Source organism: Cucumis melo, chromosome 11, assembly GCF_025177605.1.
Source record: "Cucumis melo cultivar AY chromosome 11, USDA_Cmelo_AY_1.0, whole genome shotgun sequence".
In the NCBI taxonomy this organism is placed as follows: domain Eukaryota; kingdom Viridiplantae; phylum Streptophyta; class Magnoliopsida; order Cucurbitales; family Cucurbitaceae; genus Cucumis; species Cucumis melo.
The window spans coordinates 10075036-10090230 of record NC_066867.1 but is presented as its reverse complement, the minus strand read 5'-3'; the positions used below and the strand labels follow the sequence as shown (position 1 = coordinate 10090230).

The following is a 15195-nucleotide window of genomic DNA, read 5'->3' as shown; positions in this document are numbered from 1 at the left end:
CATTGAAGTTATAAAGCATCAATTTAATTTTTATTGTCCAAAAAATCTCCTTTCTCTCAACTTTCAAATAATTTAATTTCCAAGAAATAAATTTCTATTATATAATGTCCAAAAAAGAACCTGCAATTAAAGAAACCAATAATGAATTGTCATTGTCTGTTGCAGAAATTGCTTTGAAAATATTTTGAACTAATTTATTGTATCCAAATCTCGACTCTTATGTATTTATGATAAGATTAGAAAGAAAAAGTATTTAATGACATTTGTATCATTGTTCCCAAGATTTCATCTTCCAGAATCATAGACCACCATTTAATAAGTTGGAAGTATTTGCTGATAAGCTTACTTTTGGTTTATCTACTTAGTTTTAGGAGGACATTTTGGTAGACCAAAATTTATGATTTTATTAATTTTCATAGAATTTAATTATCCTTATATATTGTTGCCAAAATTATCCCATACTAACTCTTTTTACTAAAAGAACAATAAATAATTTAATAATACAATAACCCACACCCTTGCTTAAAAAAAATCAAAATTTACAATAGCCCTTTCTAAAATGAAACTTAGCTAATAGAAGCTCAATTTCATCAAATCACACACTAGACAACAAGACTTCAGATACCCAACTTTTACATAGCAAAACAATAAATCTCCAAATTAAAACTTACTAATTTGAAAGAAAATCAAACTCTTTTGTATAGAAAATTAAATTCAATTCAATCATAAAATCTCTATCACTTTTTCACATATACTAAACAAGATAGTGTTTACTTTAAAATTCTCAGTTAATTGAACTAAACTTACTTTAAAAATTAAATAACAAAAAGCGATTTGATTGACATAGTAAGAAAGATAAAAGGCAAAGTACACGGTGATCATAAAATGTCACAAAAACTAGACTAGACGATGTCATAAAAAAGTCCATAATACTCATAAAAGAAAAAGGAAGTGAATGATATGAAAAGTAGGTAATTATAATAATAATAATAATAATAATAATATGCAAGTAAAATACAAGGTTTTTTTTTTCCTAATGATGATGATGGTCCCTTCCTTTCTTCTTCATTTGTTGTTTCAGCTTTTACTCTGTTCGAGGAAGTCAATGCCCGAACCCCTTATCTCTTGTTTTTACATTTTCCATGTTTTTAAGGTTTCAAGGGTGCGCTCTTGACTTTCTCCCCAAAATCAGACTTTGTATCAGCCAAAAATTCCCTCATTTTTTTTCAAATTACTACTTCTAATATAATCCCTAAACAACTAAAATCCCCCACAAAAAAAAAAAAAAAAAAAAAAAAAAAGGTTTTCCTCTGTTCTTTTCTAGTTATGCATTCTCACATGATAATGAAGCTTTTATCCTTTCCACCGTACAAGCTATCAGATTGTTTACCGTTGCAACTGACCCTAGTGACAGTTTTGCCGTCGGCACTGAATCCACCAGTATTTGAAATGCAACCGTCAGCAACGACCCTCCCGAAACTCCCTCTCCGCCTCCGCCGTCAGGAAGAATGGCAAACCCTGAGGGGAGTAGTGCTACATAGTCGGGATCGCCACCATTTAGGACGAGGTTCATTGCTACTACGTCGACTGGTGCGTAGATCACGAATGAGGCTGTTGGATCTGTGCAGCTTTCTTGCAAGATTAGCATGTTGCTTTGGCTTGAATTTGCGCTCTGCAAAATTTTAAGGGGTAGTCTATCATATATTCAAAGGTGGAAAATTGTTCGTTTTAATTGAATTATTTGGTCGAATAACTTACGTTTACTCGTAGGAGAGATACGCAGTTGCCAGTGTCGCGGCCGTTGGCAATGTGAGCCATTTCTTGAACTACTCCGCCGTTGGAAAGAATGTCCCACTATAAACACATCAAACAAGACGATGAAGTAAATATATCGTTAGATCAACGGCCAATTCCAAATAGATAAAGTTAAGAAGGCATATGGGCTGTGTTCATTCATATACGTGCTTCTTTCGATGGATAAGTTACCTCACTGCGAGAGTTTTCATCTCGAAGAAAATCGAAGATTCTCTTAGGTGGAACAGGAAGCCAGAAGGAAGTTGCGGCACTAAGGACAATACCATGAGGTCTTCCCGGGTCGTCGATGCTCTTTCGAGTCATGACTCGAACGTCGTCCGCACCCGTACCCGACAAAGTAGTCCATGTGTGAGTTGTGGAGGCGCTCACTCCAGCACAAAAGCTTATCACCATTCTCTCAGCCAGCTTCAACATACTCTTTCTCCCTTCTTGATTCGTTATTACTGAATTCAATATGGAAATATCCACCATCACAATCTCACGAATTAGCTAAATGGAGAAGATTTTAGCATAAACACCTTCATTAGTAACGCGATCTCAACAATTTTACAAAAAGTTAGTCTAGTGTTCCTTAGTTGTTATCAAGTAAGAAACTTTTAACCTATTATGACAAAAAGTTTGACTTAATAAAAATATTACAACGACCTATTTGGGATTTTCCCATGCGCTTATCCACCTACAAACTTGTCTTTCTCCAAATAAATAAATAAAAAGATATAGATCTTCAGATTTTTAAATTCTGCTATTATAATTCCTAAACGTATCGATACCCTGTACATGATATGTACCTTTTCTTTACAAGTCAGAGGCAAAGAGGATTTACAAGGTGCATCGGATTATCTCAAATAGGTCGTCTAACATTCTAAACATGCTATGTACCTACTTCTATGTTAATGAGTGGTGTTTTTCATCACAGTAAGTATTTTTATTTGCGTAAGTAGGAAGAAACTTAATTACTAAACATACGTTTGAAATGACTTTTCAAATACATATAAAAGCGTCATCCAAACACGTCACAAATTGTGGCGAAATCAAATGAAAATCAGGTAAAGGAAGAAAAATAAAATTACCTCCAACATCACCAGTAGGAATGTTAGTGGCCATGGCACTGGCAAGTCGTTCACATTGGCGATCTAATGTTGTAACCCAGCGTTTAGCCCCAAAAGCTTGGCCAGAGCTCACTAGTTGCTTGTAAAGATTATGAACTCCTCTATCATCCACTTCTACATGCTCAACCCATGTAACCTACCCCAAATCATCAATACTTCATTATAATTATTTAACTTAAATTCCCTTTCATTACTACATAATCATTAAAAAATAAAAAACCCCACCTTTGAATAACCATTTGGCATTTCCTGGATCAAACAACCCGAAGGTCTTCGTCTACATCGAACACCAGGGGTAGGGCGTAGATCATCCAACGAAACATCCACCACCGCCCACGTCCCGTCTCCATGCTGCTTACAATATCTAACGAAGTAGCTTTCCCGAGTCGGAACAAGTGGCGATGGAACTTGAAATTCCGACGTCATCTATACGAACATCAGTCTTTTAGATTAATAATAATTAAAAGTAGAATGAGAACAAATTAGAAGGGAAAGACCACACACCACTTGCAAAGCACCATTGTAATTTCCAGCAACACCGGTTGATAATACTTCAAGTGTCATAGCTCTAGACACAATTCCAGAAAATAAAGTCGACCATTGATTCTATATATAATCCAAACGAAATGTCAATAAAAGAACAGTTAAATCCAGTATTAAACCAATATAAAATAAAATCAAAATTTACCACGTCCATGAGAATCTCGACTAGGTTAATGTGGTTCATGATGACAACAGCCGATTCACGAGAAGCTTCACATTTAAACCCAGAAGGCTTAGGACCAATACCTCTTGGAAAAGTTCTTAAGTACTCATCTTCATTGAGCATATGGGTGGAGCCATCCAGTGTAGTCATCCACAATGGCTCACCCATTTGAGCCATTCTAGTTAGCTCTTCCATAGCTGCAACGGCTAGCTCAATGATCATTGGTTTATCGGCCTCCGTTGGGGCACTGATGGATCGGATTAGGTCGCTGGCGGAGCCGTAGATGTCTCCTCCTCCCAGGCCGGGTTGTGGCCCGAAGTTGGCCATTCCTAACTCTAGTGGACGAGATGGGACTGGTGGAGAAAGTAAAGGGTAGTTCACCACTGGCTTCCCTACGTATTTTGCAGCTATTGCTGATATGCGATCGATCTACAAAAATAGCAATGGAATTATTAGTTAAAATGTGTGATCAAATTTGAATTATATATCAATCATGTTTCATAATTTGGGGTTAATGAAAGGGAAAATTTGACATATTCCACGTAACAATTAAATTTTGTTTCCTTCCCTATATTTAGGGACAATGTTATCAAAATATTTTCTAAAAAGGAGAAAAACGAAAATTCTAATAAAAAAATTTACAAGAGAATGTAATTATTCTCTATTACTTGTGGATGAAGGCATGCTCTGATAAATTTAATATGATATGTTAATCTTTAATGTAAACAGTGTTTTGAAAACCAGATATGCATCTAGGTATCCATGAGCGTACAAAAGAATGTCCACCCCTTATGAGAAGCCCTAAGACTCAAAGTTCTGTTTTCATTATTTAATAGCTATGAAAAAAAAAACTATGATTATTAGGGTTTTCTTTGTTTATTAATTATAAAGAAAAATAAATTTTACATACTTTAACAAAACACTGGAGGGTGAGATCATAGGCACACCCAAATATCTTATCTAGGGTTGACATTCCCTCACTGTAATTCTTGTATTTAGGAATTTTGTTTTTTTATATTCTCATTTCAAATATGTCCTCTTATTTACATAGTACTAATTAGAATAAAAATTAAATCTACACTCTTTTTTGCGTCTCACACTCAAATTTCAGAAGACTGAGAACACATAATGCAAGAACGTTTTCATTTTTGGACAGGGAAAAATTACCTCTTCGCGGAGACGGGCATTTTCGAGTCTAAGATGATGTTCATCAAAAGACATTTCACCAATGGCAGTAGGGCCACCACAATTAGGGCATGAAGCATTGCTTAGGGCTTCTCTATATCTCATGTTATCAGCTCTAAGCTTCTCATTTTCAGTTCGAAGTTGAGTATTCTCGTGCCTCTCGTGTTGATTCTGCATTACAAATTTCAACTCAATTTAATTAAGGAAGGAGGAAAAAAGATAAGGGATAATTTTCCTTGACAATATGGAATTACTATTATTATAATGCAAAATTTCCAAAACATAAATATTTACATATATATTTTTTACCTTCATTTGAGTGCGTTTGTTTTGGAACCAAAATTTGACTTGCAAAGGCTCTAACCCTAATTCCCTGCTTAATTCCTTTCTTTGTTTGTCATCAGGGTGAGGACACTCTTTGAAGAACCTAAAACCCGAAATACAAAACAAAAATAAAATAAACCAAACTCAAACATAGTTTAACTAAACAGTAATTAGCATGCGTGTGTGCGTAAATATTCTTACGCTTCCATTTCTTGGATCTGATGTTGAGTATGACGATGATACCGCTTCTTTTTAGGACGAGGATCTTGGTCGTCACCGGAGACGAGCTCATGGTTGTTGTCGCTGCCGGATTTAGTAGCACTGTCAAAGTCGTCATCTCTGATTCGAGCAAGATCGCTTTCAGAAGTGTTTTGAGGGATGTCTAGAGGGAGAAGGTGAGCATCCATAATGCTTGGCTGGAACATTTTTCTACAGATCTTTAAGATTCCGTAGTAGAGGAGAGAGGCAGAAGAGCTTATGGTTTTTCAATCTAACAACACCAATATGCCAATTTCAATTTCCACTCCATTATACTAAATCCCCCCCTTTTTTTTCTACAGACAAAACCCTATTTCAAACCCCATTATCTTTTTTTATAATAAATTTTTAACACGAAAAAAAAATGAATTTTGCTATTTTTAACGCGTTTTTTGGGAAATGGGGTTGAAATGAGAAATTAGCCAAACATAGAAATGGAGATTATGTAAATAATACAAGCATTTTGTTAACAAATAGAGGAGTAATTATTAAAATAAAAAAGAAGGGATTTGGATTTGAGACTCATCTGTCAAAAGGGTTTTTGCTTTTCCCCTTCCCCAATTAAGATTTTCACAGTTACCAAAAAACAAAAAGAAGTCCTTTAGAAAGTCAAATAGAATAAAATATTTTATTTAAAAAAAAAAAGAGAGAGAGAGAGCATAAAAATGTAAGAGATTAAGAACATAAGAAAAAACACAAACCTGAGAAAAAGGAAGTCCAGAAGGAGAGGAAAATCCAGCAACATTATTATTCCCATTTCTTCCAATCATCGACCCCATGTTTCTGGCCGGTGTCATAATTCCGGCAGGCATAACTCTAGCACTAATTTTTCCTTTTTTTTTTTTTTTTTTGCCTAGTTGTAATGATATAAATGAATTGGATGAAAATTAGAAGAGAAAGGAAAAATCCGACAGAAGAAAAAACAAACGAAATTTAAACATACACGAAGATCTCGGACAATATCCTAAAATGCTCTCTCTCTTTCCTCAAGCACTTGCAAGTTTTTTCTATTTTTACTATATATATTCCTCAATTTCTCTATCTCCTATCTGCACACAGAAAAAAGTAAGATAAAACAATTTAATTTCTTGAAAACCAAAAACAAGGAGTAATAAAATTAAATTTTACAACAAACATGAAGAAAAAAAAGGTAGAAACTTTGATGAAAGTAGTAGTAGGGTTTTTGTTTTGTTTTTGTTTTTTCTTTTCAGAAAGAAAAAACTTACCAAGATAAAGTGAGTTTTCAGATCTGATTTGAGAGTTGTATTGTTATGGTTTTTGAAGGGTTTGGATGGATAAGTATGAGTATGAGTATGAGTACAAGTTGTGGTAGTGGAAGGTCTAGGGTTTTTGAAGGAAAAGATGAAGAAGAAGAAGATGATGAATATTATTTGATATTGAGAAGATGAAGAAGGTGAAGATGAAGATGAAGAAGAAGAAGGGGAAGAGGAAGAGGAAGGGGGAAAGGGAGGAGTTATTGCAGATCGTATTGAGAGGGTGCAATTGCATTAAATGGAGAGGGAAAGGGGTGTTATTGCAGAGAGAGAATTTTGGAGATTCATTTTTTTTTTTTTTAAGGGAAGAGAGTATGTATAATGTATGTATATTGTGTGTTTTATGCAAATGCTAAACCAATGACGGCTCTACCAAACCCTTTTTCTCCTCTATCTTTTCATAACTTTTTTTTACACTTTTTTTCTCCCATTATTCTTTTTGCTATATACTAATTAATAAATATTTGTCTTACCATTTGAACTTTTGACTAGTTAAACTATCGTATTTTAAAGTTCAAATTTCTTTTTAAACAAATCACGAAGGTAGTGAGAATTAAAAGACGTACTTAGACATTTGTTCAACTAATGGAATCACGAATGTAGGGTTTAGGGTTTTAAGGTTCAAATTAATAGTTTCATTTTACTCTTTAAAATATTTTTGATGGTTTTGATCTAAATTATATTGTTACTGATGGGATGATGAACGTTTATTTGCTATTTCTAAACTTAAAAGTTTGATCACATACCTCTACCATTGTTGAATTAATTAAGATAGTCATAAACCTTCTCCTTTTTTTCATCTACCATATGACCCAATGAATAAAATATACCACTTAAAAAGAATATATAGGAGACGACTTTACTATGTATGGATTGGTATAACCAAAGACTAGGAGAATTTGAACATATAGACGTTGAAGTCACTCATACGTTAACTGAGTTATGATATACTCGTTTTGGAAATATGTATGTATTATGATTAATGATTTAAGTTTTTTTAGTTCAATATATGTGAGGTACGATTCGAATAATGAGCTTTTGGCTGGAAGTGCATACATTAAGTAAGTTAAGTTGTGTTTTATTTGATTTATTCTTTTTTATTTTAATTTAGATCATTTCTCGATTTGTGTGTGTCATTCTTATACAAGGGCCATGCTAATCTTAATTCTTGGTATCATTTCAATTTTTCCGAGGTCCACAAAGGGACATTCTAATTTGTTCATGTTTTTCTATTAGAGAGTTTTTACTTTCTTGTATGTTTGAATTTATTTATAAAAAAAAATAAAAAAGTGAAAAAGAGAGATACTTTGATCATACACCGCATTTATACATACTTAATTATGATGTGTAGAAAACGTTACATGGATTTTGGTATACATATACAAGCATATATGTATTATTATTAATGTTGACCTTTTGTTGTCTTCTTTACTCCTTTTTTTTTCCTTAGGGAGTATCTTTCTTTTTTTCTTGTTTTTTTTTTTTTTTTTTTTTTTTTTTTGTCTTTTTGAATTATTACAAAAGGTTAAAAATTACTTTTGTGCTTTCATTTTAAAATTAACACTTTTCACAAAGATATAATGATCTTTGTACACATTATTTTAATTTCTCATTGATTAAATACTATAATTAACAAGTTTGTGCTATGAGATGATAAAGTAGTTGATGCAAACTGAGCATATATCAGCCATAATTTCTTTTGCGATCAGAACATTTTGAAACTTATACTTATAAACTCCTAACTTAAGAAAATTAAATTAGTTATTGATTAATTTTTTTAAAAAATAAAGTTGATTCTCGTTGTACCCTAATTTTCAAGTTAATTAAAAATTTTGGTTCTATTTTACAAGAAATTTAAGTTTTAAAGTACCTATCCATCTAATTCTTCTTTTATTTAGATAATAGTCTATGATCTAATTCATTAATTATATATAGGCATAGTTGTTAAATAAGCTTTTTCCATTTTGCAAGTTATACCATTGTTTCCGTAGAATTGAAAACCATAGACATTTTCATCCATTAATATTAACTAAAGTAATACACACGATACATACATATATATTAAATAATAACAAAATTGTTAAAAATATTTACAAATATAGCAAAATTTCATATTTTTTCGATGATAAACATTATTTTATTAGTGTCTATTAGTTATTGATAAACACATATAAAAATCTGTAAATTCAATGGGTACAAATTAAATTGAAAGGATGCTAAACTACAATACTATGAGTATGATATTTACAAAATAGAAAAATTAAAGAGATATTGTGTTATATATATATAGTTCATTCAGAGATTAATTATATCAATATATATCTTATATAAGAGACCTTTGTTTCAAAATTGTAAACTAATAAAATTCTCCGAATTGGGTTGGTTTTTTTTCCACTAATTTGCGAAGGGTTTGTCTTTTAATGTATATGTTTATAAAATTATTGCTTTCTGTAGAAGAATTATATATCGATCGGTGCATGGGGAAATTGAAAAACAAAACCATTAGTCTAAAGTTTTAGTTATATCTTTTTCAATTAGTATAACTTCAGGTGTATCTTAAAAAATAAGAAATTTGAACCTCTAAAATTTTGAAAAAGATGTTAGTACGATACGGTATCATAACACACTTATGTTAGGTTCAGCATGACTACTGAAAATCTTTTGAGGTATATATATGACACTAATTTTGTAACATAAGGGAATCATCACATATATGTGTGATTCTCTAGATCTCTTGTTTTTAAAATTTCTATTTCATCATGTAATGTATTAAATGTGCACTGAGCATAAATGGACAAAACAAAATCGTTTTGACATAATAAAGATGTATCTTGGATATACGATTATTAATTATAAATAATAAGAGGTAAGAAAAAGAAATAAGTATATATATTACAAAATCATGGTAAAAATGTAAGTTTAGTACTTAAGAAACGTAAGATTGATATGTTTAAAGGGGGTATTAAATGTGAGATAAATGGAATTAATTAAGGGGATGAATTTAAAAGATAATGGCTCAGGTAAGAAATATTTTGGTGAAATAAATGAAGCCCACCAACATCAAATCTTTAAATATAATGATAAATTTAATTTTTTATTTTATTTTATTTTGAATGTTTGAAATAATTAATTATGATATATGGGATGTGGAAGAAAAGATGCAATATCGTTGTCAATTGTAAAGAATGAATCGAATTTGAGGGATTATAAGTCGTAGCCATTATTATTGTTTTTCATGTATATTTATGTTTACAATTTTTGTAATGCATTTATTATTCCTTCATAAAGCAGAGACTTGAAACTTTATTACTAAGTTTTCATGCCTAAAGAGACTTTGGCTTATACATTAAATGTGTGATTCGAGATTAATAATCAAATTCTATATATTATTCTTGCCCTTGTAATGGGTTGATGAATCCCCAATTATATTTCAGTTTCTCAATTTTTATTCCTATTATAAGAACCAGAAACGAAAATGATTGTATGTTTTCTAAAAATTGAGACAAGAAAACTGAAAATAGAAAACGGAAATGTCATCGTTTTGGATCTTCATGTCTAAGTTATCAAATTCACTTTTTATAATTTTACTAATATTTACAATTTCTTTTAAACAAGGGATTAGGGGGCTATGAATTGATTCAATAGAAATGGTTTTGAGGATTTGATGGGGTTGCTATATATATATATATATATATATATATATATGGATGCATCAATATAGTTGATATGTTCGATGCCTCTATCGATCCATTGTTAGAAATATTTATAAATTATAAATCTAAAAAACTAAATTTGGTTTCCCACCAATTATTTTTTATAATCAAATTGATTATGGATAATATGATTATATACAAATCTAAATTTATCTTCCAACTTTAACATCTAAATAAACCTCAATCTTAAATAGGAAAACAACCTAAAACTTGTTATTAGACAAAAACCCTTCCATTTTCTCCCTTCAATTTTAAAATATTTTCTCAAAAAAAAAAAAATAACTAATTAAGTACGTTTTTATTGAGGTTGAAACATTAAAATTGCATTAATTAGTGATTAAAGTATCTTTTTATATTGATTTAAGGTATGTTTGATTACGATAAGATTTTGAATCATATTTGAACTTTTTTTAAAAAATGAATAAATAATTTATTTTGGAGAGTTGAAGATAAAGAAGATGAGTCAAAATAAGTTACACTGATCATATGATCTTATATTTACTTTTATATTAATCAACATAAGTTTATTTATTTATTATTATTATTATTATTATTTGCGATTGATAATCTAAGATGGTATTAGAGTGCGATCTAAAAGAAGTCCAATTAATACTTAAACCCTCTTATTTCCTATTGATTTTAGGGATCATTTGGATTGATTTGCTAGAGATTTTTTTTTTTTTGAAAAACCATTTTCATTAATTTTTTAATAAAGCATGGTTAAAACCAACTTAAAAAATATTGGAAAAGCTATTCGAGTAGTTGTCAAATATTTCAACCATTTTCAAAAACTAAACCGTTGAAAAGTTAAAAGACAAAAATACTAAACAATTGAAAAGTTAAAATAAAAATACACTCCTTTTATTTGTCGAATCTTTTACATATTTCAAATATACGAGTAAGGAGTGTATCCATGAGTGCATTTCGAGCTACATCCATATTTAATCGTGCATGCATTCAAATATCCAATCTCAAAATCACATGCGAGATGAGTGTAGCTTGAGATCCACCAAATACTTTTCTAATAAATCAAATTGAAGTTTGACTCAATGATAATTTGTTATGATCTTACTTTCTCCACGTTGAAAGTTTGATCTCCCTCCCTATCGTCACAAATATGCCTGTGGTAATATATTTGTGTATTATATATATATATATATATATATTGTAATATATTTATTGTGAAGGTGGGGATTGGGGGCTTAAGCAGTAGGGTGTGGCATATGGTATTCTCTTTGGGTGTATTTAATGAGTTTCTGAGCAACAGACTGCCTCCCAAACCCCTTATTTACTTCCTTCATGCAACTCTTCACTCTCTCTTTCACTTCCCTCTCCTTTCCTTTCTTTTCTTTATTCGACACACAAACGATATTAAACAACTATCATTAATATTTTTCATAACATACAACTCATTTTAAATAAATATAAAAAATATATATACATATACACAAAATGAGTATTTATTAGATTTACTATTTCTTTTCTTTACTCAATATATTTTTAATATAAAGGAATCGATAGATACACTAGAACAATTTTAATTAGGTTGTCACTTTTATTGCACTTTTGCCATGCTTCAAATCAAATCGAGAGAAATTTCGAAGCCAGGTAATAAAAAAGATACAAGAGAGTGTGATATATAACAAACAGTACTAAGAAAAAGGAGAAAAAAAACAAAAAAAGATCACAACTTTGTAAATATAATATATCACAAAATAAACATTTTTAAATTTGAAATTTACAACTCGTTTTATAATGTTTCTGTTTCATATTTCCTATTTCCTATTTTTGTTTCTCATTTTTTAAGAAACGGACATGTTTGAAAATCATTCCCATTTTTCGTATTCAGAACATTTCTAAAAAGTGGACAAAATTGAGAAACCATAGAGAATAGTTATTTCTCCCCGATTCTATTCTCATTCTCATTTTATTTGATTCTATTTCCTTATAATTCAAAATCGTTAGGTGGCTCATTGATGTAAGTTGGTTCAATTTTCAATTTTGATGGTCTTTTTTATTTTTTTAATTTTCTTAACTTGTTTTTTAATATTTATTTATTTCCTTTATTTATCAACCTATGTTTATTGTTTTTTTTTTTAATTTGTTTTATTTTTTCCTCTCTTTATTAACTTTTCATAATTATACACTTTGAATTTAATTCTTAACTTTTAATTTTTAATTTTTAATATTGTATTATTTGATTTTTAAATTTTAGATCTAATTTTAAAATTTATTTTCCATTTACCTATATTTATTTTATATTTTATATTTTATATTTTATATTTTATATTTTATATGTTTTATTTAATTACGAATTTTAAACTGTCCAATATTTAACTCATATATTATTTTGATCTTTTATAAAGATCTTTTAAATATTTTCTATATATCTTTAAAATATTTTTTTAATTTTAAATTTTGTAATAGGTATGTTTATATGTTATTTTAAATCTTAATTTATTACTTTTTAATATCACCAAAATTAGTTATAATTTTATATTATATAATTTTTTAATAAAAATAGTCATTTAAATTATCTTTAATATTTTACAATCACGACATTTACATAATAATATAATTGAGTTGAATTTAGATCAATATCATTTAAGAGAATTGAATTGAATGAGAAATAATATTTCAAATCAATTTTTAACCTGTTATGATTAATAAAAACTATTGTATTATAATTATTAATTTTGCATCGGGACTTATGCGTAATTGATGATGCCAATGTTTTATAACTATTTTTTTTATGTTTAATGAATTCTAAATATTTTAATTTACATAATTAAATTATATTTAAACTATAAAAATAAGAGAAAGAGTTAGAAAAATAACAGAAAAAACAAGAAACAATAAATGACTATCAAACAAGTTTATATTTTTGTTTCATCTTTTCAAGAAACGGGAAACAAAATAGTTATGAAACATAGTTTCATTTCTTGTTTAAAATAAAAAAGAAACCAATAACGAGAAATAAGAAACAAGAAGAAACAAAAAACAGAAAACACAAACGTTATCAAATAAATCCTTAATTTTTATGTTTGAAGAGAATGTGTTTAAGTCAGATAAATCAACGATGTTAATATGGGAGTAACATTATTATATTAATTAATTACGGAGTATATATAATCACACCATAAAAATTAGAGTTTTGTTTTCATTAGTTAAGATAAACTCAGTTGGATTGCAAACACAAAAAGCTAAGTTAAATTAATTTGAAACTAAATAGACATATCATTGAAGTTGGAGACTTAGAAGTTATGTTGACCAAAGCTTTATAATGCAATAAAAATAATATGAAAAAAATAATGTAAGGAGTGTGGTTTGAACTTGAGTCTAGAAAGATTTATAACAATTTTAAATAATAAAGCCAATAAAAATGCTCCAAACTCATTTTTAGTAGTTATTGGAAAGCATATGAAACTATAAAACGGTTATTATGAGATAAGAACGTTATGACAATTTTATCGTCACACTTTTAGACGTGGATGTCCAATTCATTCTTACATCAGAAATGCCAATATTTTAAGAACAAAGTTTGGGTGGGTGCACCCGATGATTGCAAAAAGGTATATATATAATGTCATTATTAAAAATTATTTGGGGAAGAACTTTAAATAAAAATTGTGTTTACTCTAAACTTGTAAGAATGGTTTGGGGATTTTGTGGCTTTAATGAAACAGTGTCTGATTGATGTGGATGGAATTGAAAGCTTATATTATTATTATTATTATTATTATTATTATTATTATTATTATTATTATTATTATTATTATTATTATTATTATTATTATTATTATTATTATTATTATTATTATTATTATTATTATTATTATTATTATTATTATTTATAAATTAGGTGAGTGATACTTAAAAAATTCCCTTTTAAAAGTAAGAATGGTCATATGGTTTCCACGTGAGAACCAAATACCCAAATCTCAACTTTATGTTTTTTCCTCAATAAGTTGTGGGGCGTAAATCTCTTATCCGCCTCCATCTCTAACGCTTCTGGATATATATATTAAAACAATTCTAAATATGTAAGATAATTAATATTTGTCTTTGAACGGAAATAATAATTAATATTTAAATTTTAAATAATTATATTTAATCAAATAATTTGTAAAAAGTAAAATTAAATAATTACTCAACTTAATGCTATGTTAGAGATCGATTAAATTTAACTTAAACTAGTTTATTGTAATATTTAATTAAGGGAGATTAATATAGATGATAAAAAAATAAATAAAATTATTTATAAAATATGGTAAAAAAACTTAAAAAGGCTATGGTGAAGCAGATGAAATTTGCTACATTTTTTAAATTGCTTTGAGATTCTTGTTATTTTGAAAATATTCTTATTAATTGTTTATTTAGTTAATATATTAAAAAAAATAAAGAAATACCTTTTACCTAAATATAATTAAATTAATCATTAAAATAATTAAATTAATTAGAATATTTATAAATAAATAAATAAATAATGATTTATATTACAGAGTTAAAATAGTATAAATTATAATAATACATATATTAGTTAAATTTATTATGTCTAAGTGATATATTTATATTTAATAACAAATTAAAGTCAATAGTAATACAACAACAGTTTTATTTAAAATTAGAAAAAAAAAAGAGCCAACTATTTATACGATAGAAAAAGAAAAGAAAATTTTTATTACATTTGAATTTTCAATATTTTCTCAGTTTTTCTATTTTTATCATTTCTCACTAAAATTAATTTGTTAAAATTGATTTATTAATTAAGCTAAATTTTTATTGTTCATATCTTAAATAAACTTACCACA

General features: G+C 28.5%; 1 protein-coding gene and 1 non-coding gene across 4 annotated transcripts; both read right to left on the bottom strand.

Moving 5' to 3' along the window:
• Positions 1 to 956: 956 nt before the first annotated feature.
• LOC103495949 (homeobox-leucine zipper protein HDG2-like) lies at positions 957 to 6975 on the bottom strand. Of its 3 annotated transcripts, XM_051091716.1 has the most exons (13): positions 6624 to 6975; positions 6341 to 6446; positions 6099 to 6250; positions 5341 to 5576; positions 5125 to 5242; positions 4798 to 4986; positions 3613 to 4059; positions 3429 to 3530; positions 3150 to 3350; positions 2886 to 3060; positions 1987 to 2258; positions 1759 to 1854; positions 957 to 1672 (listed from the first exon to the last, which is right to left on the bottom strand). In XM_051091716.1, the coding sequence occupies exons 3-13, from the start codon at positions 6207 to 6209 to the stop codon at positions 1325 to 1327; spliced, it is 2295 nt and encodes a 764-aa protein (XP_050947673.1). In that variant the 5' UTR covers positions 6210 to 6250; positions 6341 to 6446; positions 6624 to 6975; the 3' UTR covers positions 957 to 1324. The 3 variants fall into 3 exon arrangements, with proteins under 3 accessions (XP_050947673.1, XP_008455853.1, XP_008455850.1); XM_008457631.3 differs by having other exon boundaries at positions 5341 to 5629; positions 6099 to 6446; XM_008457628.3 differs by having other exon boundaries at positions 5341 to 5555; positions 6099 to 6446.
• Positions 6976 to 7772: 797 nt separating this feature from the next.
• On the bottom strand, positions 7773 to 7878 carry LOC127144108 (U6 spliceosomal RNA). Its single transcript, XR_007815729.1, has one exon. It is a non-coding gene; the product is annotated as a U6 spliceosomal RNA (small nuclear RNA).
• Between the last annotated feature and the right edge of the window lie 7317 nt (positions 7879 to 15195).

What these genes read in the sequence shown, in the direction of transcription:
- LOC103495949 (XM_051091716.1), bottom strand. Translation starts at nt 6,209, where the DNA reads ATGCCTGCCGGAATTATGACACCGGCCAGAAACATGGGGTCGATGATT. An exon ending in CTGGACTTCCTTTTTCTCAG is followed by an intron (nt 5,577 to 6,098) that starts GTTTGTGTTTTT and finishes GGAATCTTAAAG; the next exon opens with ATCTGTAGAAAAATGTTCCA. An exon ending in TCCTACTGGTGATGTTGGAG is followed by an intron (nt 2,259 to 2,885) that starts GTAATTTTATTT and finishes TATTGAATTCAG; the next exon opens with TAATAACGAATCAAGAAGGG.